This window comes from Podarcis tiliguerta (assembly GCF_965153285.1).
Source record: "Podarcis tiliguerta genome assembly, chromosome: 6".
Taxonomy (NCBI): Eukaryota; Metazoa; Chordata; class Lepidosauria; order Squamata; family Lacertidae; genus Podarcis; species Podarcis tiliguerta.
The window spans coordinates 50,390,904-50,414,934 of record NC_139539.1 but is presented as its reverse complement, the minus strand read 5'-3'; the positions used below and the strand labels follow the sequence as shown (position 1 = coordinate 50,414,934).

The window sequence follows — 24,031 nt, the reverse complement described above, 5'->3', positions numbered from 1 at the left end:
AATCTGAATGTTGTCAAAGTGGGGCAGAGGGAGGAGATACTTATTCTAGTCTTGCTCCATAAAGTTTCTTCCCTATTAGCATTCCAATGGTTTTAATCAGCTCCCAACATTTTATCTGTAACACAAGATAACAATGATTTGAGGATGTTTGTTACATCAAACAACTTGGAACCCAAATACTGCAAACCCAGAAGTAAGTGTTCCGGTTTGCGAACTTTTTTTGGAAGTCGAACATGCTCCGTTTTGAGTGTCACACTTCCATTTTGAGTGTTACACTGAGGTCTGTCTGTTTTTGCTATTTATTATGCATTTTTGTTTTGTTACTCTTTTTGGGGTTTTTTTTTTTGTGACTGTGTGGAACCCAGTTCAGCTACTGATTGATTGATTGATTTTGTGACTGCAGTACATTGTTTATTGCTTTCATTTTATGGATCAATGGTCTCGTTAGATAGTAAAATTCATGTTAAATTGCTCTTTTAGGGGTTGTTTTTAAAAGTCTGTAACGGATTAATCCATTTTGCATTACTTTCTATGGGAAAACACACCTTGGTTTTGGAACGCTTTGGTTTTGGAACGGACTTCCGGAATGGATTAAGTTTGAGAACCAAGGTACCACTGTAAGTCTCACCCTCATTAACAAACATTCAAACTGAAAATACCATCAAGCATTATATTTTGCCCTGGTAACATGGATTCAGAAGGAAAGCCAACCCCAAGTCACTGACCAAGTCTCTCTTTCTTTTCTTAAAGCCTAAGATTTTCTGATGGAGACTGTTGGTCAGGTGCTATAACTGAGGTTAACTAGTAAGAAACACATAGCCAATGTGATGCCCTCCATATATTGTGGACCACAATTCCCATCATCCCTGACGAGGGCTGGGGCTGATGTGACTTGTAGTCCAAAACATCTGGGGGGCACCAGGTTGGCTAGCCCTTGTAGTAAGGCATTCATGGTAAAGCACTAATCAGAAAGCTGTACCTCCTGATCGCGTACAGCATAATTTGAAGTCACTTATTCCAGGTTAATAATTAATGTTACTTTCAAATAGACTGAAAAGTATGAACTACTAATACACAACCAAGTGTGGCATTATGAACTCGCTCTCTGTACATCACAGAGACACACACAAGTGGTTCTATCATTAAAGCGTGGGGTACTCTGTTAAAACCACAAAAATTCAATTCAGGATGTGGAGCGTCTACTTGTCCTCTCCCTCCCCACATTCTCCACCTATCAACCTTTCTGTGCCATCCCACACTTGCCCACCCAAATTGAAGCATAACAAGAAAGCAGCAGGCAGCTAGATACTCACTGCTGTCTTCAAGTTTCAGTATTACTTTGAACATGCAGAGGAAGAGGACTGGGGCTGAAAGATTAAGCGACAGAATGGTTGCATGGCGCATCAGTTGTAAGCAAGCTCACTATGTGCGTGCCTCAATTCTTTTAACCCAATAGTTTTTGGATGTTAGGAAATTTTATGTGTGTGTGACGCCCCACCCTACCCATATATTGTATTGTGCTTCCAGCAGCAAAGCCTTGGACACTGATTGGCTATGGTAGTGTGAACATTGCAATTGGTCTGAGAGCAATGCTGTTAAATTTGCATGGAAGACAGAGGCAAGAAAGAAAGGGAAGGAGAGAAACAACATAATATTAGAAGCTGTATGTTCGAAGAGACTTCTAGGAAGTATGGGAAGAGGCAGAGTAGCTCAAGGAGACAAAATACACAATGGGCTAAAAGAAGGAATCTGGGGAAAGTTTGGGTACTAGACAAATGGAGCTGAAAAAATAGAGGCGCTGGGCAGAGGCCAAATTTCACATTGGGCCTGGTAGCAGGCTGAACACTATTTGTACAAGATGGGCAAACTGAGAAGGCTGGAAGGCTAAGGGCTGAGAGACAAGGAGGCAATGGGTCATGAGGCCGTTTGAACTAGAATTTAGACAAATATTTCCTTCCTTTGCCTCAAAAGGGCTAGTTTTGTCAGTTACGGCTACCACTGTTGCTGTACCATTGTGACCTGATAACCCTAAGAAGGCATAAAGGAGCTGAATTTGACATACTGATTTGAAATTAACAATTCCTTTACTACAGGCGTCATGCACATATATGTAAGCAGAACTAAAAACCTTCACAATTATGTACTTATGCAAATTAAAACAAATTGCAATCTTTGTTTTTCAGGAACTGTTTTCAGTAGCGGCCAGTGTGGTGGGGCAGAGCTGCCACCCCACCCCAGCTGTACTATAGTTTACCTGGATGGTGAGGTGAAAAGCAGATTGGCAGTGAAGCACAGACACACTGGTGGAGCCAATACAACATTCACATCAGTGTGTCTGCACAACTTGACCTCACTTGAAGTATAAATGAATCCTACACATGTCTGCTCAAAAGCCAGTCCATTGAGTTCAACGTCACTTAAGCCCAAGAAACTGAATGTAGGATTGCAGTCTAAGAGAGTGGTTTTCAATACCAATAACAACAAAAAGACTCATTGAAAGAGATGGCATTGTGCAGAATTGGGGAGGGGGGAAATACAGAACAGAACTACTGTTTACCCTGGCTGAAAACCTTTTCTTTTCTCAATCTTCCTCAGCCTGTACTTTCCTTCTTCGGAACAAATGGGGTAGGTGGCCTGAGGTTATGTCTAGTATAGTCTGCAAATTCTTTTAAAATGAAGGCAAGAAATCTCAAGACAGGCGGATTTTGCCTGAACTCAGATTTCACTCAGCATGGTCCAGAACTCATAAGGCTCTATAACAGAAAAGTTGTCTTAAGCGGAATCCTAGAACTTGCTGCACCAGCAAATAAGTGTTAGGAAGAAGCATACAGAGTGCTGCATCAAAAGCATTAGGTTACTCCAACACTGCAGGGATGTTAACTCTGGTGTTTTAAGGTAATATGTCAGCACAAATTTTTAGGAGAGGAATGAGAGATTTGCCATTTCTAACTCTTAGTTTCCAACTTCATATTTAAAAAAATTAAAAAATGTGAGATGTTCACTTTTGGAAAACCACACTATTGATGCATTTTAGAGGCGACAGCAGGCTTAGAATATGTTTTCTATACATCCATCACATATGCATCAGGTTGGGCAATTAGATATATTTAAGCATATGGTACCCTAATTCAGTCCAGCAGGGAAATAGATTTTGTTAATCTTATTAAGTTTGAGCCATGCTGCTGCTGTTATTTGTATGAGGGTCTTTCTGGCCTTATTTTCCAACCCCATGGGCATAATATACACGTGGTGTCACCATTTAAACAAATGTATAATAAGAGATTAAAGAACAGACCACCAACTTTTTGGGGCTCATGAGCTGATGAGGAAACGGAACAAAGTGTTGTGGGCCTCTCTCTCTCCCCTCTCTGCAGCCTATTCTACGGGTTACAATAGAATGCTTCCTTCAAGTCTACTTTAATTGAAGGAGAGGTGGCCCCGCGTGCACCAGGGAAGGCTTCTGTGGGCACATATGCAACCCTGGGCACCTTGCTGGCAACCCCCAAATAGTTTTCCCAGCAGTAAATATTGTTTTATTAACGATGTGCTATCCTGTGACAATGTTTTCCTCATTCTTGCTGACTAATTTCCTTAAATTTTAAGGCTTAAACCAGTGGTTTTCAACAATTGTGCCGCAGCATCCTGGGGTGCTTTGAATGATGGTCAGGGTGCCTGGGCAACACTGGCCTCTGTCCCTCTTTCCTTCCCTCCCTCCTCTGAGGCCCTCTCCCGTCTCTGTCTCCCAAAGGTTTGTACAGCTGTTTGTTGAAGGCAAGGGGTGACATAACTGGGCTCCTGAGCCCCACAGGGGTGCCATGGAAAGAATGTACCGTAGTTGGTCAAGGGAGCCGTGGACCCAAAAAGGTTTAAAATCTCTGGCTTAAACTAATGGGAAGCTTTATCTAGCATTCATTTCATACAAAGGAAGTTTATTTAAGCATTTTGCTGTAAAATGGGAAGCTCTATTCACTATTTACTCCAGTAGCAAATAAAGAATAGAACCTCATCACTCAGAAGGGGGAGGCTAAGTACTCTTCTACCACTGGGTGATAGAAGCAACAAGCATTTCCCCATCCTACCAAGAAGTAGAAGAGAATATTGCAGTTCCTGCCCAGCTGGCTCAACATTAAGCTGTGGAAACACTAAGCTATTGCCCACACTAGCCTTCCCCAAACAGGTGCCCTCCACATGTTTTGGACTACAGTTCCCATCAGCGCCAGCCATCATGGTTTGGGAGGTATAGTCCAAAACATCTAGAGGGTACCAGTTTGGGGAAAGCTGGTTTACACTTACGATAAATAGCTCTTTTTCGTTCAGAAATAAGACTTTCCCAGTCTTATGCCTCAATTGTAGGGGGTTGAACTAGATGACTCTCAGGATCCCTTCAAACTCTTTAAATCTATGATTCTATCTGGAAATATCAGGGATAAACCTGAGCCCTTTTGCATGCAAAGCAAATGCTGTACCACTGAGCTATGGCTCTTCCTCAAGGCCAAGTGGGAACTCTGTATTAAAACCGGCTCTGGCATTAGACCTATCGAGATGAGAAGCTCCTAGTCCTCAAAACCATTAAACTTTTGTTTTAAATCGCAAAATCGACAATCTGAAACACTAGCTTTTTATGCTTCCAACCCATAAATTCAGCTGGGAAGAAAATACATCACAGGCAATTTGCAAAATCTGAATGACAGGAAAGGAATGAACCTTCTCAGATGGGTCCAAGTAGAATAATGTTTTTTTTACAGGATGGCCACAGTGTTCAGTTCCTGCTACAAAAAAATGACAACACAGTATTGCAACCAAAACAGGAAACGGTATAAGGACTTATTGTAATCCATAAACAAGTAGTAAAAAGAAATCTGAAAACAGGACTGAAAATCCAATGTGTTTGATAGCTTTTACGTATGTTTAAAATTACTGTATGTATACTGCAAAGCATTATCTTCAGCATTCCCGTGATCACTGAGGTATTCAACAACAATGGCAGAGACTTTTACCTAGGCTGAAACAAACGCCTTCTGTTACCCTAGTAGAATTTTACTTTTTAAAAACAGCATCTTTGCCTTGTCACAATGTTTCAGAATTATTGTTGTCAGTCTGCAATGTAGCATACAGCTGGGGAACTGCTGTTTCACAAAATAAGGCAAAGGTGCAATCCTATACGTACTTACCAAGGAGAGGTAAGCCTTCCTTTTCAGTAGGCATTCATAGAATTCAGCTGTAAAACCCTTTGAGATCATCAAACATCTTTTCACAGTTCATTGGATCATGGCCATTGATCCAGAAGTAGGAATGAACATGGACTTATTTCCCCCTCACAATTTGCTGTGCAATGGAATCAGTCTGGAAGATTTACAAGGGAAGACATAATATCCAGGGCAGCAATCCTAATCCAGGAGTAAGCTCCACTGAATTCAATAGGATTTATTTCTTGCAACAGAGTGTACTGCAAAGGTGCTGCCTCTTCTTTTCGCATTAAGTATATATGACCACAGCTTTAGCAGAACAAGGGGTTAATACAAGCACCTCTGTAATTCAGAAAGCTGGGGTTACAGAGCCATCTCACCAGTTTGCTGACAGATCAACTCCTACGCTGAAAAATGCTGCAGCTTTCCCGCAAGCTACTGGACAGGACTTTACTAACCTCTGAACTGTCCTTCCAGTTGCCCTGAACTAAGCCTGCTGCTCTAATGCCTTTTCCACTAATACCACTTTGAGCACAAAGGTGCAGCCAGGACAGGTCTGAAAACAAATCTAATTTCTCCCACTCCCTTCCTCCTATGCTTCATTTCATTCAGACTCTTTGGATTAGGCTAACAAGAAGGGTTCAGAAAGCTGGAGCAACTCTATAGTCTCCCTGCAGGAAGCCAACATAATTCACTTAACTTCACTTACATGGAGGCCTGTGAGTTTATATCAAACATTTCTATGTGAATGGGAAAACCACAATTCAGGGAGTGCCCCCACAGCTGGCTTCCAGCTGCCAGCCAACCAGACTTCAAACACAATTGCAATTTCCCTCACCCTTACACAGTGCTCAGCAAAAAACCTCTTTGCAAAAGACAAATACTTAGGCTGCCAGCTCTTCCAACATTAAAGCTCCCCCTGCCTTTCTTTCCTTTCTTTAAATCCATAACCACCCGCTTTAAAGCTTTAAATCAATATCCCTTCTTTCTATCTGTATTCAAAGGGGAATTATTCACATTGGGCGCTTTAAAAATTAAGCTAAGCTTCCAGGGCCATGCCAAACTTAAATCACAACAACCTTTAAAATTGGATCAGGGACACAGCAGAGCCCTGTCTGATCCCTGGCCGCAGGGGCCGAGGTGGTTTTACTATCAGGAACAAAAATGAACATGGTTGTTGTATAGGCAAAGTGACTCTATATAAGGTGGTCAGTTTAGATTGTCCTGTCTTTTTTCTGTTACTAAATTGCAGAAAATATTATTGTTAGGGCCTTTGCAGATTACGTGAAAAATCTACATCTTTATCAAACTCTATTTATTTCTTATTTCTTATTTATTACATTTATATACCACCTTTATCTTCCAAGGAGCTCAAGGTGGCTTATGTGGTTTTCCTCCCCATTGAACCCTCACAACAACCCTTTGAGGTAGGGGAGGCTAAGAGATGATGACTGGCCCAAGGACACCCAGTGAGTTTCAAGGCTGAGTGGGGATTTAAACCCTGCTTCTCCTGGTCCAAACCCACTAAACAGATGGTTGGCAATGCCAGTATTGAATGGCTGCTGAGCAAGTTGGTGATCATGTCTTCCGTGGAAGCACATACCTAGGTCTCCATGTACTGCAACGTAGAGAACATTCCCCAGGTTAGATTAATGTACACTTGATGCAGAAGAGGAAGCAGTTCCGATTACTGCAGAATGGCTTCTGCCAGCAGTGAGGCTTTGTCAGCACATGATACTTCCACTCAGAGCTCTGCACTGGCTGCCAATTTGCTGCCCAGCCAAGTTCAAGGTGTCACTGTTAGTATATGTAAAGCCCTTAACAGCTTGGGACCAGTTTACTTTTAGGATCACCTCATCCCATATTTGCCCATTCAGTCACTTAAATCTGCAGAACTGGCACTGGTAGAGGTGCCACATAATACTCGTCCTGCAGTTTTAAGAAATCAGTCTTTGAGCAGCACCTAAACTGGAACTCCCTGGCTATTGACATCAGGCAGGCATGTTCACTGTACTCCTTCCAGCACCTACTAAAATATTTTTGTTTAGGCAAGCCTATTCAGACATAAGAAGTTACATGTGTTTTAATCTGTTTGTTGTTGATTTTTATTTGTTTTTTTAAAATACCTGCCTTTTATTGTCTTTTATTGATTTTTTTATTTTTGTCAGCTTCTTTGAGGTTTTATTACAAATCTACACATTATTATAATTTACTGAAAACATATCTAATAACTGAGCTCAACTATAAGGAGGTACTTTTACACATAGTGTCACCATCTATGGGAGTTGGATATCGTAAGTTTGCTAGCTTACCCTGTACTTTTCCATTTTTATACTGTAAGTTACTGGGAGAGGGGGTTGGAATCTTCTTTGCACAACTCTAGGTGAAACTAATTGAATCAAATATACAGGCAATTCCCCACTTACATGGGGGTTACATTCTGGCACACATAAGTGAAAATCGGGTAAGTGGAGAGCACCCTCTAAACACCCTTTAAATGCAGCTTTCTGTAGCTTTCTCTCCAATCCAGATAAAAAAGACCATGGCAAAAATATCCACAACTGAAGTTGAAGCTCTGGGGCCAGCCGGAGGCTAGAGGACGCAAAGAAAAGTGGCTGCTGCACCACAGCGCACATCAACTGTTAGGTGGGGAGGCTGACCAGCCTAAACAAAACACCGCTGCACCTCCAGTCTCTTCTCTGCCCTCAGTGAAGTCCTCTTTGGGCTCCAGGAGGGTTTTCATGTGAGCCACAAGGATTCTCCATCTCTCGCCCTGTCATTTCCTGGTACGAATGAAATTATTTAATTATACCCCATAAGCTTCTGAAGGAAGGAAACATTGATTCTAATGGAAGGAAAGTATATTGAGAGCGTGTGCTGCAGATTGCTTACACTTAGGTACTCCTAAGCCCAGTTTGTAGATCTGCTCCTGCACCTTAGACAGGGCTTTGTGATGATGTGCTAACCTCCTTGTTGTAACAATAACGCCTCCTGTGGGGAGGAATTCTCAAAGGGATTTAGTTCTTTTCTATTTAGCAGAAAGTACATCCTCAAATCGCTCTGAGGGCCACTTAAAGGTTTTTATCAGTTCAAGAGCTGCTTTTACCCTATTGAACATCGGAAAGCATTTTTGCTGCCATTTGAACATAATGGTGCTTTTCTTAAAATAAATAAATAAACCTTTAACTTTCATTTTCTGTCTGTAGCATGCAGGCTCCCTCTCAACATCTCTGTTCATGCTTCCTCCTTTCCCCCCATTGCTCATCTTCTCTTCTCTCTGCACCTCCATCTTTGTTTCCCCACTTTTGTTTCCCCATCAACAGGTGTCTCCACATGGATGCTTGAAGGTGGGGTGTGCAGCAAGGTGTTTCAGGACAGAGCTATGTATGGCATACAACCTTCCTTGTGGCCTCTAAGCTACCCTGCTGTCTTCAAGTGCAGGAGAGGATGCTGCCCCATCACCAGTGGTGAAGTAAGGTTCAGTTGCAGGTCCAGGAGGCTTTTGTGCATGAAACTGGGAAGGCATCATCCTGTCCCTTCGCCATAGGCTGGTCAGCATCAGTTTCCCCTTTGTAAAATGGAGGATAGCTATGATTAATCACTTGGTACTCTGCACCAAGAAAAGCTGAAATCTGCAGTCCGTAATTTATAAACAAATTTATACATTGTGGATATATTAGCTTATTTTGCACAATTTATTCTGTTTCTGCCCGTCACAAAAGGGGGAGGACATTGGAGCTTTACACCCTGAACACTGGAAATGGTGCTCAGCCTCTGCTCTTAACTGCTGAGATCCCATCAGACCTTCCCCAGGTGCTTTCAGGTCTATCTTTTTTACAACTACAAAGGGCTAGAAACTTGCAGGAAAACAAGCTCAGATTCTCAGCCTGTTGAGTTTTGGGCCTAATACCATGCATGGGATTTTGTAATACACAAAGCCCATGTATTAATCAGTCTTCCTGCAGCAAAAGGATGGAAATGAAAACTATTTGTGCATAGTTAGAAGAGACTATTTGTGACCATTAGGTCAGTTTGCAACCACACTATTCTAAAAGGCACAGGATGACATTGGTGTTGAAAGAATGTCCAGCTAATCACTGGGTTCTTTTCAGAGACAATGAGCTTTGCTTTTGTATAGCTGTTGGTGTTCCTCATCCACCTTTCCCTGGCCAAAAATGCCTCGCTGAACACAAGACCAGTCACTGAACAGAATGCACTTAGTTTGTGCATAGATATTGCTCCGAGAGATATTAAAATCAGAGCATGTTTCTATGCAGCTGCGAAGTGGCTTGCTGTATATAAAACATATGGATTCAGAATTCTGCTATTGAGCTGCAGTCTATATAATGCTTCATCCCAGTGACAGTTAAATTAAGCCTTGAAGTCCTTGTAGGCTTTCTCTTCTCTGTCTTAACCCTCATCAGCAGAATCCCTCCCCGCCCCCAGAGGTTTTGAAATGGATGAAAAGGAGGTGGGACATCACAGAATACAAAGGACTCTGTTTTATAGAGTTTGGGGGATGGACAAAGTAACACATACCTGATGGGACGAGAGTGCAGGGGTGGGGGGACACCCACCTGCACCACATTTCTCAACTTTTTCCTATATGTCTAATAACCAAGTCTCAACTATTATATGTAAGCAATTGCCAGTTTATTAACAGTCCCTTTGGCATACCTATTAAAGATGCATGTATGGACCTTGTTCTTATGGTGGCACACTGTGCTGCCTTTTTGGAACGGAATTTCATTCAAAATGCAGTCATCTGCAAAGCACTTAGTGTTGAAGAACACTCGATGAGACCAGGAGCCACTTCACATACCACAAAATTCTTCAACAGAAGTCACTTTCTGTAGGAAATTGTGCAAATCCAACATGTCTGTAATTAGGTATGACGAGCCTGTTGTTGTTGTTGTTTATTCGTTTAGCCTACATGTGTGCAAATCTCTGCATAGGCAAATGGTGATCTGCACAAATTTCTGCCTGGAAAGTGAATTCCATGCAGAAGCTTTTTAGCATGTGAACTCTTCTTAAGTCCGAAGAAGAAGATAGACACTTCTTCCTCACTAAATACCTGAGTCTTCATTTGCGTCAGGAGTTGCAGCCACATCCATTAGTCTGGGTAGAAAAAAGTGTTTGCGTGTGTGTGTGTGTGTTTTATCTTAACAGCAAGATTTTTGGTTCTAATAGAATTCTGAATAGTTTGTGAAACTATAAGACCAGTGGTAACAGTTGGCCCTGGAGAATATTAACCACTCTCAATTTTACCTGTGGTCTGCCATTTGTCCAGATTTTAATTTGCTCTAAACTAATTTTAAGATGTATTTTAATTAATTGATTGCCTGTTTTTATGTTCTTTGTATACTGTGTTAGTTTTATGATGTTAGCCGCCCTGAGCCCGGCTCCGGCCGGGGAGGGAGGGGTACAAATAATTTTTTTTGTGTTGTTGTTAAATGTGAAGGAAAACATTGACATGAGAGGGTATAATATGGGGTGAACTTACAAAATGTTTCCAGGTGTTGGCCTCTCCCATGATGGCAGCTGACAACTTGGTCGCTGACCACAAGAGGAAAAGGAGAACTTGTGAATTTAAATGCAAGTTACAGATGTCATATAAACTTCCATATGCAATTAGTGCAAAAAAAAAACCCTCTAAAAGATTCCAAAAAAATTTCTATGCCAGTTAAGACTTTTGCAATATCTTTTATACACATAGATGGCTACAAATCTGCATTACTCAGCAGAGGCACTTTCCAGTTATTGATGTAAGAAATCAGAAGGCAAGGGCCCACAGCACTAATACTTCTAACCTATGATAGGCCTACTGATAAATCTTGGCTTCCTCTCATGGCCTCTCCCCTCTGTTGCATCTCCAGGAGAAAATTGGTTGCATATGTAATCTACTGCCTTTCAGCACCACTCTGCCTGCAAACCTAATTTAGTACAGTGGTAAAAACCTTATAATGCAAGCAAGCATCAATTTTTTGGCTTACATAATCTATTGGATCAATGTCTGAAACTAATTGCTCTCATGGAAAAACTGCTAGCCTTGCAAGACAACCCAAGCTACCATCTCACCACCTTTCACTTCCTAGAACCATTAATCACACTCAGATGATTTATAGGTTATTGGGATTTTCTGATTAATTTTCCACATCTCCAGATCTGTCTGCCTCAGGTAGATACAGAGGGCAATATGAAACCACTGAACAAGTATTAGGTGCCTGTTCCAAATCTGAATGTTGTCAAAGTGGGGCAGAGGGAGGAGATACTTATTCTAGTCTTGCTCCATAAAGTTTCTTCCCTATTAGCATTCCAATGGTTTTAATCAGCTCCCAACATTTTATCTGTAACACAAGATAACAATGATTTGAGGATGTTTGTTACATCAAACAACTTGGAACCCAAATACTGCAAACCCAGAAGTAAGTGTTCCGGTTTGCGAACTTTTTTTGGAAGTCGAACATGCTCCGTTTTGAGTGTCACACTTCCATTTTGAGTGTTACACTGAGGTCTGTCTGTTTTTGCTATTTATTATGCATTTTTGTTTTGTTACTCTTTTTGGGGTTTTTTTTTTTGTGACTGTGTGGAACCCAGTTCAGCTACTGATTGATTGATTGATTTTGTGACTGCAGTACATTGTTTATTGCTTTCATTTTATGGATCAATGGTCTCGTTAGATAGTAAAATTCATGTTAAATTGCTCTTTTAGGGGTTGTTTTTAAAAGTCTGTAACGGATTAATCCATTTTGCATTACTTTCTATGGGAAAACACACCTTGGTTTTGGAACGCTTTGGTTTTGGAACGGACTTCCGGAATGGATTAAGTTTGAGAACCAAGGTACCACTGTAAGTCTCACCCTCATTAACAAACATTCAAACTGAAAATACCATCAAGCATTATATTTTGCCCTGGTAACATGGATTCAGAAGGAAAGCCAACCCCAAGTCACTGACCAAGTCTCTCTTTCTTTTCTTAAAGCCTAAGATTTTCTGATGGAGACTGTTGGTCAGGTGCTATAACTGAGGTTAACTAGTAAGAAACACATAGCCAATGTGATGCCCTCCATATATTGTGGACCACAATTCCCATCATCCCTGACGAGGGCTGGGGCTGATGTGACTTGTAGTCCAAAACATCTGGGGGGCACCAGGTTGGCTAGCCCTTGTAGTAAGGCATTCATGGTAAAGCACTAATCAGAAAGCTGTACCTCCTGATCGCGTACAGCATAATTTGAAGTCACTTATTCCAGGTTAATAATTAATGTTACTTTCAAATAGACTGAAAAGTATGAACTACTAATACACAACCAAGTGTGGCATTATGAACTCGCTCTCTGTACATCACAGAGACACACACAAGTGGTTCTATCATTAAAGCGTGGGGTACTCTGTTAAAACCACAAAAATTCAATTCAGGATGTGGAGCGTCTACTTGTCCTCTCCCTCCCCACATTCTCCACCTATCAACCTTTCTGTGCCATCCCACACTTGCCCACCCAAATTGAAGCATAACAAGAAAGCAGCAGGCAGCTAGATACTCACTGCTGTCTTCAAGTTTCAGTATTACTTTGAACATGCAGAGGAAGAGGACTGGGGCTGAAAGATTAAGCGACAGAATGGTTGCATGGCGCATCAGTTGTAAGCAAGCTCACTATGTGCGTGCCTCAATTCTTTTAACCCAATAGTTTTTGGATGTTAGGAAATTTTATGTGTGTGTGACGCCCCACCCTACCCATATATTGTATTGTGCTTCCAGCAGCAAAGCCTTGGACACTGATTGGCTATGGTAGTGTGAACATTGCAATTGGTCTGAGAGCAATGCTGTTAAATTTGCATGGAAGACAGAGGCAAGAAAGAAAGGGAAGGAGAGAAACAACATAATATTAGAAGCTGTATGTTCGAAGAGACTTCTAGGAAGTATGGGAAGAGGCAGAGTAGCTCAAGGAGACAAAATACACAATGGGCTAAAAGAAGGAATCTGGGGAAAGTTTGGGTACTAGACAAATGGAGCTGAAAAAATAGAGGCGCTGGGCAGAGGCCAAATTTCACATTGGGCCTGGTAGCAGGCTGAACACTATTTGTACAAGATGGGCAAACTGAGAAGGCTGGAAGGCTAAGGGCTGAGAGACAAGGAGGCAATGGGTCATGAGGCCGTTTGAACTAGAATTTAGACAAATATTTCCTTCCTTTGCCTCAAAAGGGCTAGTTTTGTCAGTTACGGCTACCACTGTTGCTGTACCATTGTGACCTGATAACCCTAAGAAGGCATAAAGGAGCTGAATTTGACATACTGATTTGAAATTAACAATTCCTTTACTACAGGCGTCATGCACATATATGTAAGCAGAACTAAAAACCTTCACAATTATGTACTTATGCAAATTAAAACAAATTGCAATCTTTGTTTTTCAGGAACTGTTTTCAGTAGCGGCCAGTGTGGTGGGGCAGAGCTGCCACCCCACCCCAGCTGTACTATAGTTTACCTGGATGGTGAGGTGAAAAGCAGATTGGCAGTGAAGCACAGACACACTGGTGGAGCCAATACAACATTCACATCAGTGTGTCTGCACAACTTGACCTCACTTGAAGTATAAATGAATCCTACACATGTCTGCTCAAAAGCCAGTCCATTGAGTTCAACGTCACTTAAGCCCAAGAAACTGAATGTAGGATTGCAGTCTAAGAGAGTGGTTTTCAATACCAATAACAACAAAAAGACTCATTGAAAGAGATGGCATTGTGCAGAATTGGGGAGGGGGGAAATACAGAACAGAACTACTGTTTACCCTGGCTGAAAACCTTTTCTTTTCTCAATCTTCCTCAGCCTGTACTTTCCTTCTTCGGAACAAATGGGGTAGGTGGCCTGAGGTTATGTCTAGTATAGTCTGCAAATTCTTTTAAAATGAAGGCAAGAAATCTCAAGACAGGCGGATTTTGCCTGAACTCAGATTTCACTCAGCATGGTCCAGAACTCATAAGGCTCTATAACAGAAAAGTTGTCTTAAGCGGAATCCTAGAACTTGCTGCACCAGCAAATAAGTGTTAGGAAGAAGCATACAGAGTGCTGCATCAAAAGCATTAGGTTACTCCAACACTGCAGGGATGTTAACTCTGGTGTTTTAAGGTAATATGTCAGCACAAATTTTTAGGAGAGGAATGAGAGATTTGCCATTTCTAACTCTTAGTTTCCAACTTCATATTTAAAAAAATTAAAAAATGTGAGATGTTCACTTTTGGAAAACCACACTATTGATGCATTTTAGAGGCGACAGCAGGCTTAGAATATGTTTTCTATACATCCATCACATATGCATCAGGTTGGGCAATTAGATATATTTAAGCATATGGTACCCTAATTCAGTCCAGCAGGGAAATAGATTTTGTTAATCTTATTAAGTTTGAGCCATGCTGCTGCTGTTATTTGTATGAGGGTCTTTCTGGCCTTATTTTCCAACCCCATGGGCATAATATACACGTGGTGTCACCATTTAAACAAATGTATAATAAGAGATTAAAGAACAGACCACCAACTTTTTGGGGCTCATGAGCTGATGAGGAAACGGAACAAAGTGTTGTGGGCCTCTCTCTCTCCCCTCTCTGCAGCCTATTCTACGGGTTACAATAGAATGCTTCCTTCAAGTCTACTTTAATTGAAGGAGAGGTGGCCCCGCGTGCACCAGGGAAGGCTTCTGTGGGCACATATGCAACCCTGGGCACCTTGCTGGCAACCCCCAAATAGTTTTCCCAGCAGTAAATATTGTTTTATTAACGATGTGCTATCCTGTGACAATGTTTTCCTCATTCTTGCTGACTAATTTCCTTAAATTTTAAGGCTTAAACCAGTGGTTTTCAACAATTGTGCCGCAGCATCCTGGGGTGCTTTGAATGATGGTCAGGGTGCCTGGGCAACACTGGCCTCTGTCCCTCTTTCCTTCCCTCCCTCCTCTGAGGCCCTCTCCCGTCTCTGTCTCCCAAAGGTTTGTACAGCTGTTTGTTGAAGGCAAGGGGTGACATAACTGGGCTCCTGAGCCCCACAGGGGTGCCATGGAAAGAATGTACCGTAGTTGGTCAAGGGAGCCGTGGACCCAAAAAGGTTTAAAATCTCTGGCTTAAACTAATGGGAAGCTTTATCTAGCATTCATTTCATACAAAGGAAGTTTATTTAAGCATTTTGCTGTAAAATGGGAAGCTCTATTCACTATTTACTCCAGTAGCAAATAAAGAATAGAACCTCATCACTCAGAAGGGGGAGGCTAAGTACTCTTCTACCACTGGGTGATAGAAGCAACAAGCATTTCCCCATCCTACCAAGAAGTAGAAGAGAATATTGCAGTTCCTGCCCAGCTGGCTCAACATTAAGCTGTGGAAACACTAAGCTATTGCCCACACTAGCCTTCCCCAAACAGGTGCCCTCCACATGTTTTGGACTACAGTTCCCATCAGCGCCAGCCATCATGGTTTGGGAGGTATAGTCCAAAACATCTAGAGGGTACCAGTTTGGGGAAAGCTGGTTTACACTTACGATAAATAGCTCTTTTTCGTTCAGAAATAAGACTTTCCCAGTCTTATGCCTCAATTGTAGGGGGTTGAACTAGATGACTCTCAGGATCCCTTCAAACTCTTTAAATCTATGATTCTATCTGGAAATATCAGGGATAAACCTGAGCCCTTTTGCATGCAAAGCAAATGCTGTACCACTGAGCTATGGCTCTTCCTCAAGGCCAAGTGGGAACTCTGTATTAAAACCGGCTCTGGCATTAGACCTATCGAGATGAGAAGCTCCTAGTCCTCAAAACCATTAAACTTTTGTTTTAAATCGCAAAATCGACAATCTGAAACACTAGCTTTTTATGCTTCCAACCCATAAATTCAGCTGGGAAGAAAATACATCACAGGCAATTTGCAAAATCTGAATGACAGGAAAGGAATGAACCTTCTCAGATGGGTCCAAGTAGAATAATGTTTTTTTTACAGGATGGCCACAGTGTTCAGTTCCTGCTACAAAAAAATGACAACACAGTATTGCAACCAAAACAGGAAACGGTATAAGGACTTATTGTAATCCATAAACAAGTAGTAAAAAGAAATCTGAAAACAGGACTGAAAATCCAATGTGTTTGATAGCTTTTACGTATGTTTAAAATTACTGTATGTATACTGCAAAGCATTATCTTCAGCATTCCCGTGATCACTGAGGTATTCAACAACAATGGCAGAGACTTTTACCTAGGCTGAAACAAACGCCTTCTGTTACCCTAGTAGAATTTTACTTTTTAAAAACAGCATCTTTGCCTTGTCACAATGTTTCAGAATTATTGTTGTCAGTCTGCAATGTAGCATACAGCTGGGGAACTGCTGTTTCACAAAATAAGGCAAAGGTGCAATCCTATACGTACTTACCAAGGAGAGGTAAGCCTTCCTTTTCAGTAGGCATTCATAGAATTCAGCTGTAAAACCCTTTGAGATCATCAAACATCTTTTCACAGTTCATTGGATCATGGCCATTGATCCAGAAGTAGGAATGAACATGGACTTATTTCCCCCTCACAATTTGCTGTGCAATGGAATCAGTCTGGAAGATTTACAAGGGAAGACATAATATCCAGGGCAGCAATCCTAATCCAGGAGTAAGCTCCACTGAATTCAATAGGATTTATTTCTTGCAACAGAGTGTACTGCAAAGGTGCTGCCTCTTCTTTTCGCATTAAGTATATATGACCACAGCTTTAGCAGAACAAGGGGTTAATACAAGCACCTCTGTAATTCAGAAAGCTGGGGTTACAGAGCCATCTCACCAGTTTGCTGACAGATCAACTCCTACGCTGAAAAATGCTGCAGCTTTCCCGCAAGCTACTGGACAGGACTTTACTAACCTCTGAACTGTCCTTCCAGTTGCCCTGAACTAAGCCTGCTGCTCTAATGCCTTTTCCACTAATACCACTTTGAGCACAAAGGTGCAGCCAGGACAGGTCTGAAAACAAATCTAATTTCTCCCACTCCCTTCCTCCTATGCTTCATTTCATTCAGACTCTTTGGATTAGGCTAACAAGAAGGGTTCAGAAAGCTGGAGCAACTCTATAGTCTCCCTGCAGGAAGCCAACATAATTCACTTAACTTCACTTACATGGAGGCCTGTGAGTTTATATCAAACATTTCTATGTGAATGGGAAAACCACAATTCAGGGAGTGCCCCCACAGCTGGCTTCCAGCTGCCAGCCAACCAGACTTCAAACACAATTGCAATTTCCCTCACCCTTACACAGTGCTCAGCAAAAAACCTCTTTGCAAAAGACAAATACTTAGGCTGCCAGCTCTTCCAACATTAAAGCTCCCCCTGCCTTTCTTTCCTTTCTTTAAATCCATAACCACCCGCTTTAAAGCTTTAAATCAATATCCCTTCTTTCTATCTGTATTCAAAGGGGAATTATTCACATTGGGCGCTTTAAAAATTAAGCTAAGCTTCCAGGGCCATGCCAAACTTAAATCACAACAACCTTTAAAATTGGATCAGGGACACAGCAGAGCCCTGTCTGATCCCTGGCCGCAGGGGCCGAGGTGGTTTTACTATCAGGAACAAAAATGAACATGGTTGTTGTATAGGCAAAGTGACTCTATATAAGGTGGTCAGTTTAGATTGTCCTGTCTTTTTTCTGTTACTAAATTGCAGAAAATATTATTGTTAGGGCCTTTGCAGATTACGTGAAAAATCTACATCTTTATCAAACTCTATTTATTTCTTATTTCTTATTTATTACATTTATATACCACCTTTATCTTCCAAGGAGCTCAAGGTGGCTTATGTGGTTTTCCTCCCCATTGAACCCTCACAACAACCCTTTGAGGTAGGGGAGGCTAAGAGATGATGACTGGCCCAAGGACACCCAGTGAGTTTCAAGGCTGAGTGGGGATTTAAACCCTGCTTCTCCTGGTCCAAACCCACTAAACAGATGGTTGGCAATGCCAGTATTGAATGGCTGCTGAGCAAGTTGGTGATCATGTCTTCCGTGGAAGCACATACCTAGGTCTCCATGTACTGCAACGTAGAGAACATTCCCCAGGTTAGATTAATGTACACTTGATGCAGAAGAGGAAGCAGTTCCGATTACTGCAGAATGGCTTCTGCCAGCAGTGAGGCTTTGTCAGCACATGATACTTCCACTCAGAGCTCTGCACTGGCTGCCAATTTGCTGCCCAGCCAAGTTCAAGGTGTCACTGTTAGTATATGTAAAGCCCTTAACAGCTTGGGACCAGTTTACTTTTAGGATCACCTCATCCCATATTTGCCCATTCAGTCACTTAAATCTGCAGAACTGGCACTGGTAGAGGTGCCACATAATACTCGTCCTGCAGTTTTAAGAAATCAGTCTTTGAGCAGCACCTAAACTGGAACTCCCTGGCTATTGACATCAGGCAGGCATGTTCACTGTACTCCTTCCAGCACCTACTAAAATATTTTTGTTTAGGCAAGCCTATTCAGACATAAGAAGTTACATGTGTTTTAATCTGTTTGTTGTTGATTTTTATTTGTTTTTTTAAAATACCTGCCTTTTATTGTCTTTTATTGATTTTTTTATTTTTGTCAGCTTCTTTGAGGTTTTATTACAAATCTACACATTATTATAATTTACTGAAAACATATCTAATAACTGAGCTCAACTATAAGGAGGTACTTTTACACATAGTGTCACCATCTATGGGAGTTGGATATCGTAAGTTTGCTAGCTTACCCTGTACTTTTCCATTTTTATACTGTAAGTTTAACAGAATTTTAAAATTCAAAATGTAAAATAATATGCTTTTAGGGGCCCTGGAAATCTCAAAAAACCTTCAGTTGTGCAAAGTATCACGCTCCCACTTAAGCCAATAGGCTTGCTCAGTACCAGACTATGAACACCTTTCTCTGATTAAATATTAAAAAGTCACCCTGGTTTTCTAAGTTTTATTAAGGTGTCCAGCCAACGGTGTTTTTATCTTCTTTTGGGACCTACCCTGCACCCTCCACCTCACAAACACCTGGTCAAAATGGGCCTCCAGCTGTTATTTACTTTGATGCAAAGTCACCAGAACATAAAGCTCCAGGTATAAAATGAGAGTGGAAAGTAAACAGTCAAATGCCACAAAAAACTACTATTTAGCATTATTTTAAAATAATCAATTTTTTAAAGTTGCAGCAAGAAAAGCCCAAAGTACAGTGGTACCTCAGGTTAAGTACTTAATTCGTTCCGGAGGTCTGTTCTTAACCTGAAACTGTTCTTAACCTGAAGCACCACTTTAGCTAATGGGGCTTCCTGCTGCCGCTGCGCCGCCAGAGCACGATTTCTGTTCTCATCCTGAAGCAAAGTTCTTAACCCGAGATAATATTTCTGGGTTAGCAGAGTCTGTAACCTGAAGCGTATGTAACCTGAAGCGTATGTTACCCGAGGTACCACTGTATTTGTCTTGGACTGAAAGCAGCTCTTCAAGGTTTCAACCAGGAGTCATTCTCAGCCCTATCTAATGAAATCAGGGGTTGAACATGGAAACCTGCAAGAAAAACTGAGCTACAGCCCTCCCTTCAGTTGCCCCTGCTGAGCTATTACAGAGCCACATTTTGCAATAACTGCAAACTGCAGAGGCAGAGCCACATACCCCATGTGCATTATACAAACTATCCATATGTTTCATTCTTTTAAGGGGTTCTTGGATTGCATGAGCCCCAACTCTATTATCATTTTCTCACCTCATAACTTTCAAAGCAATTTTTCCAGCAGGATTTGTAACCCAAACCTAATTATTCTTAAAGGCCATGCTGTGCAAAGCATAATAAAGAATAGGACAGGTGAAACTACAAAATGCCAAAGGAAATGGAACAAAGCTACATCTTGAAATCCTATCTGCTCATTGTACTAATGGAGATAAGAAGCGTATTTCCAACATTCAACAGCAGGGAATTCACACGCCAGGGGAATAGAGAAAGTCTCTGAAATATCATTGGCAAGTTAAGAAAACTTTAAGTCTTATGTTTTCAGCCAAGTATCACTCAGCAGCCATTAAACATATTTTTTACCCATTAGCGGAACATTAGAAATTCCATGAATTTGAAGTTTATTATTTCCATGGTTCAGTTTATACTTTTCATGGGATTTATATCTTTTGGCTGAACTTCCCCAGGCATAAATAAAACCATTTACTATGCTGGCTAGTGCACAGGAACATATGACTGGCACTTTTATGCATGTTGGCTTAAGAAGGAGGATTAAAGGAAGGGCCAGACACATCTGATATTTGCTTTTAAAAGCATTTAATAAACCTGTGGTTAGCTTTTCAGACAAAAAAACTGGGCAAACACATGGATCCTTGCACCTTCTCAAGGCCAGTTCAGATGTAACTAATTCCTGCATGCCACACATTTTCCATGTAGGAACCAATATGCAACACATGTGTCATTACTGCATACACCCATGTAGTTAAGTTGCACGTTTACATGCTGTAGTGTCAATAATTGTTCATGAAAATGAACCTCTTCAGTGGATGGGTCTAGGCTCCAGATTGATAGTGGGGTGCAGAGGTGCCAACTTGAATAAAATATTGGGGGCCCCAGGTAAGCCCTGCCCCACATAATTGATCACATGACACAGTGCACACACACCATTTGAATGGCAATGCTCATCAACTTTGAGGGAGCTCGGCCCCAAATATTTGATGGGGGGGGGTGAAGCCACCTTGGCCCCTAGGAGTTGGCTCCTATGGTGGGGTGCATTACTGAAGTCTTGGCTGAATGGTTCACATGTTCATGAGTTCACATGAGAAAGATGTTATTGGTGTATCTCAAGTACAGGAAAGGCTTTTGGGGACAGGTGTTGAGAAAGTGGTGTTCCAAGTGTGCTGTAAAGATGTTGGCAAGTTGTGGGGCCTTGCAAATGCCCATGGCAGAGCGACTGATCTGAAGATATCTCTGCAACTGACCTTAGAGTCCTCATCCTTGGACAAAGGAACTGCAGTGCATTAAACACAGGAAGACAACAACATGGAACTCCTGAATTACAATTCATCAAGAGGTTAGATGCTATAACTTGCGGAATGATTCTGGACAAAATGTGTTTAAAAAATCACATTAAATGTGTTAATTGGATTACCAAAGCCAGGGTATCTATATTATCAATAGCTATTGGTTTTGTGTGTGTGTGAATAGCACTGTTAATTACACGGTTATCACTGCTTGTGCTTTCTGCATTTTCCTTCTGACCCCACCGCTGAGAATCCTCCCCAGATCTGTATATCTTCCTGTAACTCGGGGTAATACTTCATGCACCCAGTGCAGCAGACTATAATTCATGACAGTTTATGCTAGAATAAATTTGTTAGTCTTTAAAGTACCACAAGACTTCGTTGTTTATTTGCTGCAACAGACTAACACAGCTACCCCTCTGGCACCTACTTGTGAAGCAGCATCCATGTTGACCACATTTGAGTAATATTTAAACTATAAAGAGAATAAAATGATGCCTCCGACAAAATAGTATTTGTAAACATTCAGCTCAGTTTTCCCCAGATATCACTAGCAGTGTGCATACCACAAAACAGAGAGCAAGACTACAGAAGTTGGCAACTTGTTAAACAAATTAAGAGAGATGACTGGAATGAAGTATGAGATTTTAGGATTATGAACTCCCTCTCAGCCCCTCCCTTCTCACACATGGATTTCTTCATCCTCAACCATGGCTATAGTTCCCTACCCTGAACCATGGATATTCACCACTATTATCACTAACCAGGATGAGCGCCTAATCTAGGATTCAAAATAAAGTTCTGAAGGTTGTTGCAAATCTTAGGTTATATCTCTCTTCTCCAGGTGACAAATGTACAACACAAAATAATTGTTTGCACTAACACTTTAATATTAATTCGGGGCTCTTTGACCTTAACTGTCACCATTCACCAGCTTACGCTATCTGTTGTAGCAGGCAGAGGGATTTATTGGCATGTCTTATCACATACTCTCCAACTGTTACCATTCACCTACTGCAGTTCCAATTTTCTGTCTCCTGTCCCAGGTGAATCATTGCCAAAATAAAATCCTGGTTTTCTCCTCAATTATATTTTTAAAACAACAACAAAATATTAAGCATCCAGGTACACATAAGCACAACTCTTCCTATTTCCTTCTTCCCTCCAAATATATTATTTCTCTCTCAAGATCTCAAGAGTGTGCTAGGAAGGGCAGGGCTTTGCTTGAGACACTGCACACATATTATTTTTACTTCCTACCTAGCAAATTTGTTGACTGCAAAATGCAAAAGGCAGGTGCAGGTACATTAGTTGCTGCTAAGCAGAGAATGTGCAGATTTGAAGACAGTTCCTGTCCTCACCAATGGCTAGAAGGCAGAAGAGGAAAAAGTTATGAGAAGAGATGCAGCCTTCAAGGGGAAAAACAAACAATCTCCCCTTGATGACTAGCCATCTAGTCTATGACTAGCCATACCTTGGAACACCTGGCCAGAGAACCAACCACTGGGGAGGCAACCCTGGTTGCAATTGTGAGTAGGGCCAAAGATTAGGGGTATGATATAGGTGTACATTTCGAACAAGTTGGTTCGAACCAGTGGCTACAGTATTATTGCTGTTATTTTGATTTCTTCTCCACCCTCTACTTTAAGGTCTCAGGACGGGTTACAACAATTTAAAATTCCATATTAAAAACAGTTCAAAATAAATTACAATCACAGTAATAGAGTGGATCATGAAAGCATGTATCTCAGGTGTTAAAGGTCAGTGTAAATAAATGCATTTTCAGCATGAGAAATACACAAAGAAAATGCCACTCTGTGGAGGAGGAAATTTCACAATCTAGGAGATGCTGCAAATAATGCCTCCACCTGTGCCACCAGTACCCCAAACTTCTCTAGGCAGTGGAACTACCAAGATCAGCAAGTGGAAAGTTTCCCAGGCAGTCCAACATGGTCACATTCATTCATTCATTCATTCATTCATTCATTCATTGATCGTGCCTTTCTACATGTAGTACCCAAGCCAGCTGTGAATGGTTCTGATACCTGTGGGTATAGGGCGGTATATAATTCAATCAATCAATCAATATAAAATAAGAGTGACAGTAAAAACTGGCGGAAAACAATATAAAGCCAGAATTATTAATTACATCGGAAAATAAGTCTTGCTTTAGATAGAAGTATCAATTATGGCTTCTGCATATGAAAACCCTGCTCTTGGCACTCTTTGAGAGTGTCAACAAGAATATAGATAAGTGTGATCCACTAGACATTATACACTTGGGCTTCTAAACGGCTTTTTATTAAGACTTCCAAGTAAATAGTTTTAGGTACTGAATTGCAAAGTTGAAAGATAGGAGCCAAGTTTCAAGTTGATTATCTGGAGCATGTTTGATCCTGCTTGTAAGAAGTAATGCAGCATGTGTCTAGCTCAAAGCTCACTTCTGCTATGAATTCAGCAGGGCTGACCAAGGTAGTGGCGAGCCACCACGCTCTCAACAGCAACAGTCTTGTTGATATTAACCAGGGAAGGACAAGGATGGAACAGGTCAGTGATGAAGTTGGGGCCATGTGAGAAAACCAGCAAAAGCACTGGGTTAGTTTCACCACTGCACCTCCATAACTCTGAGTTGGCTCTCACCCTGCCCTCATTTGTGAAATGCTGAGAGCAGGGTGTTTCTCCACTTTCAGTGCAATAACACTTTTGCTCCTACATTTTGTTCTTCTGAGACACTGGCCATTTTGTAAACCAGCTAATGTTTTATCACCAGACTTGTTACATACTGTTGCATGGACCGCAAAAGTTATCAAAAGGCTCTGAGATCATTCCTTCCATGCTGCCATACATTGTAGTAA

General features: G+C 41.3%; 1 protein-coding gene across 3 annotated transcripts in view; it reads right to left on the bottom strand.

Annotated features, from left to right (window-relative positions):
- The window catches only part of ZSWIM5 (zinc finger SWIM-type containing 5), a 121,874-nt gene that overhangs the window by 65,214 nt on the left and 32,629 nt on the right, over window positions 1-24,031 (bottom strand). Inside the window, exon 1 of one of the 3 annotated variants that reach the window (XM_083447780.1) lies at window positions 5,172-5,220. The exons of 1 other annotated variant lie outside the window; for it this stretch is intronic. In XM_083447780.1, the coding sequence (XP_083303906.1) occupies window positions 5,172-5,205 (34 nt within the window). In that variant the 5' untranslated portion in view covers window positions 5,206-5,220. Of the gene's footprint in view, window positions 1-1,313; window positions 1,363-5,171; window positions 5,221-24,031 lie in introns of those variants that run through there. One more of the 3 variants, XM_083447779.1, reaches the window with a different exon arrangement.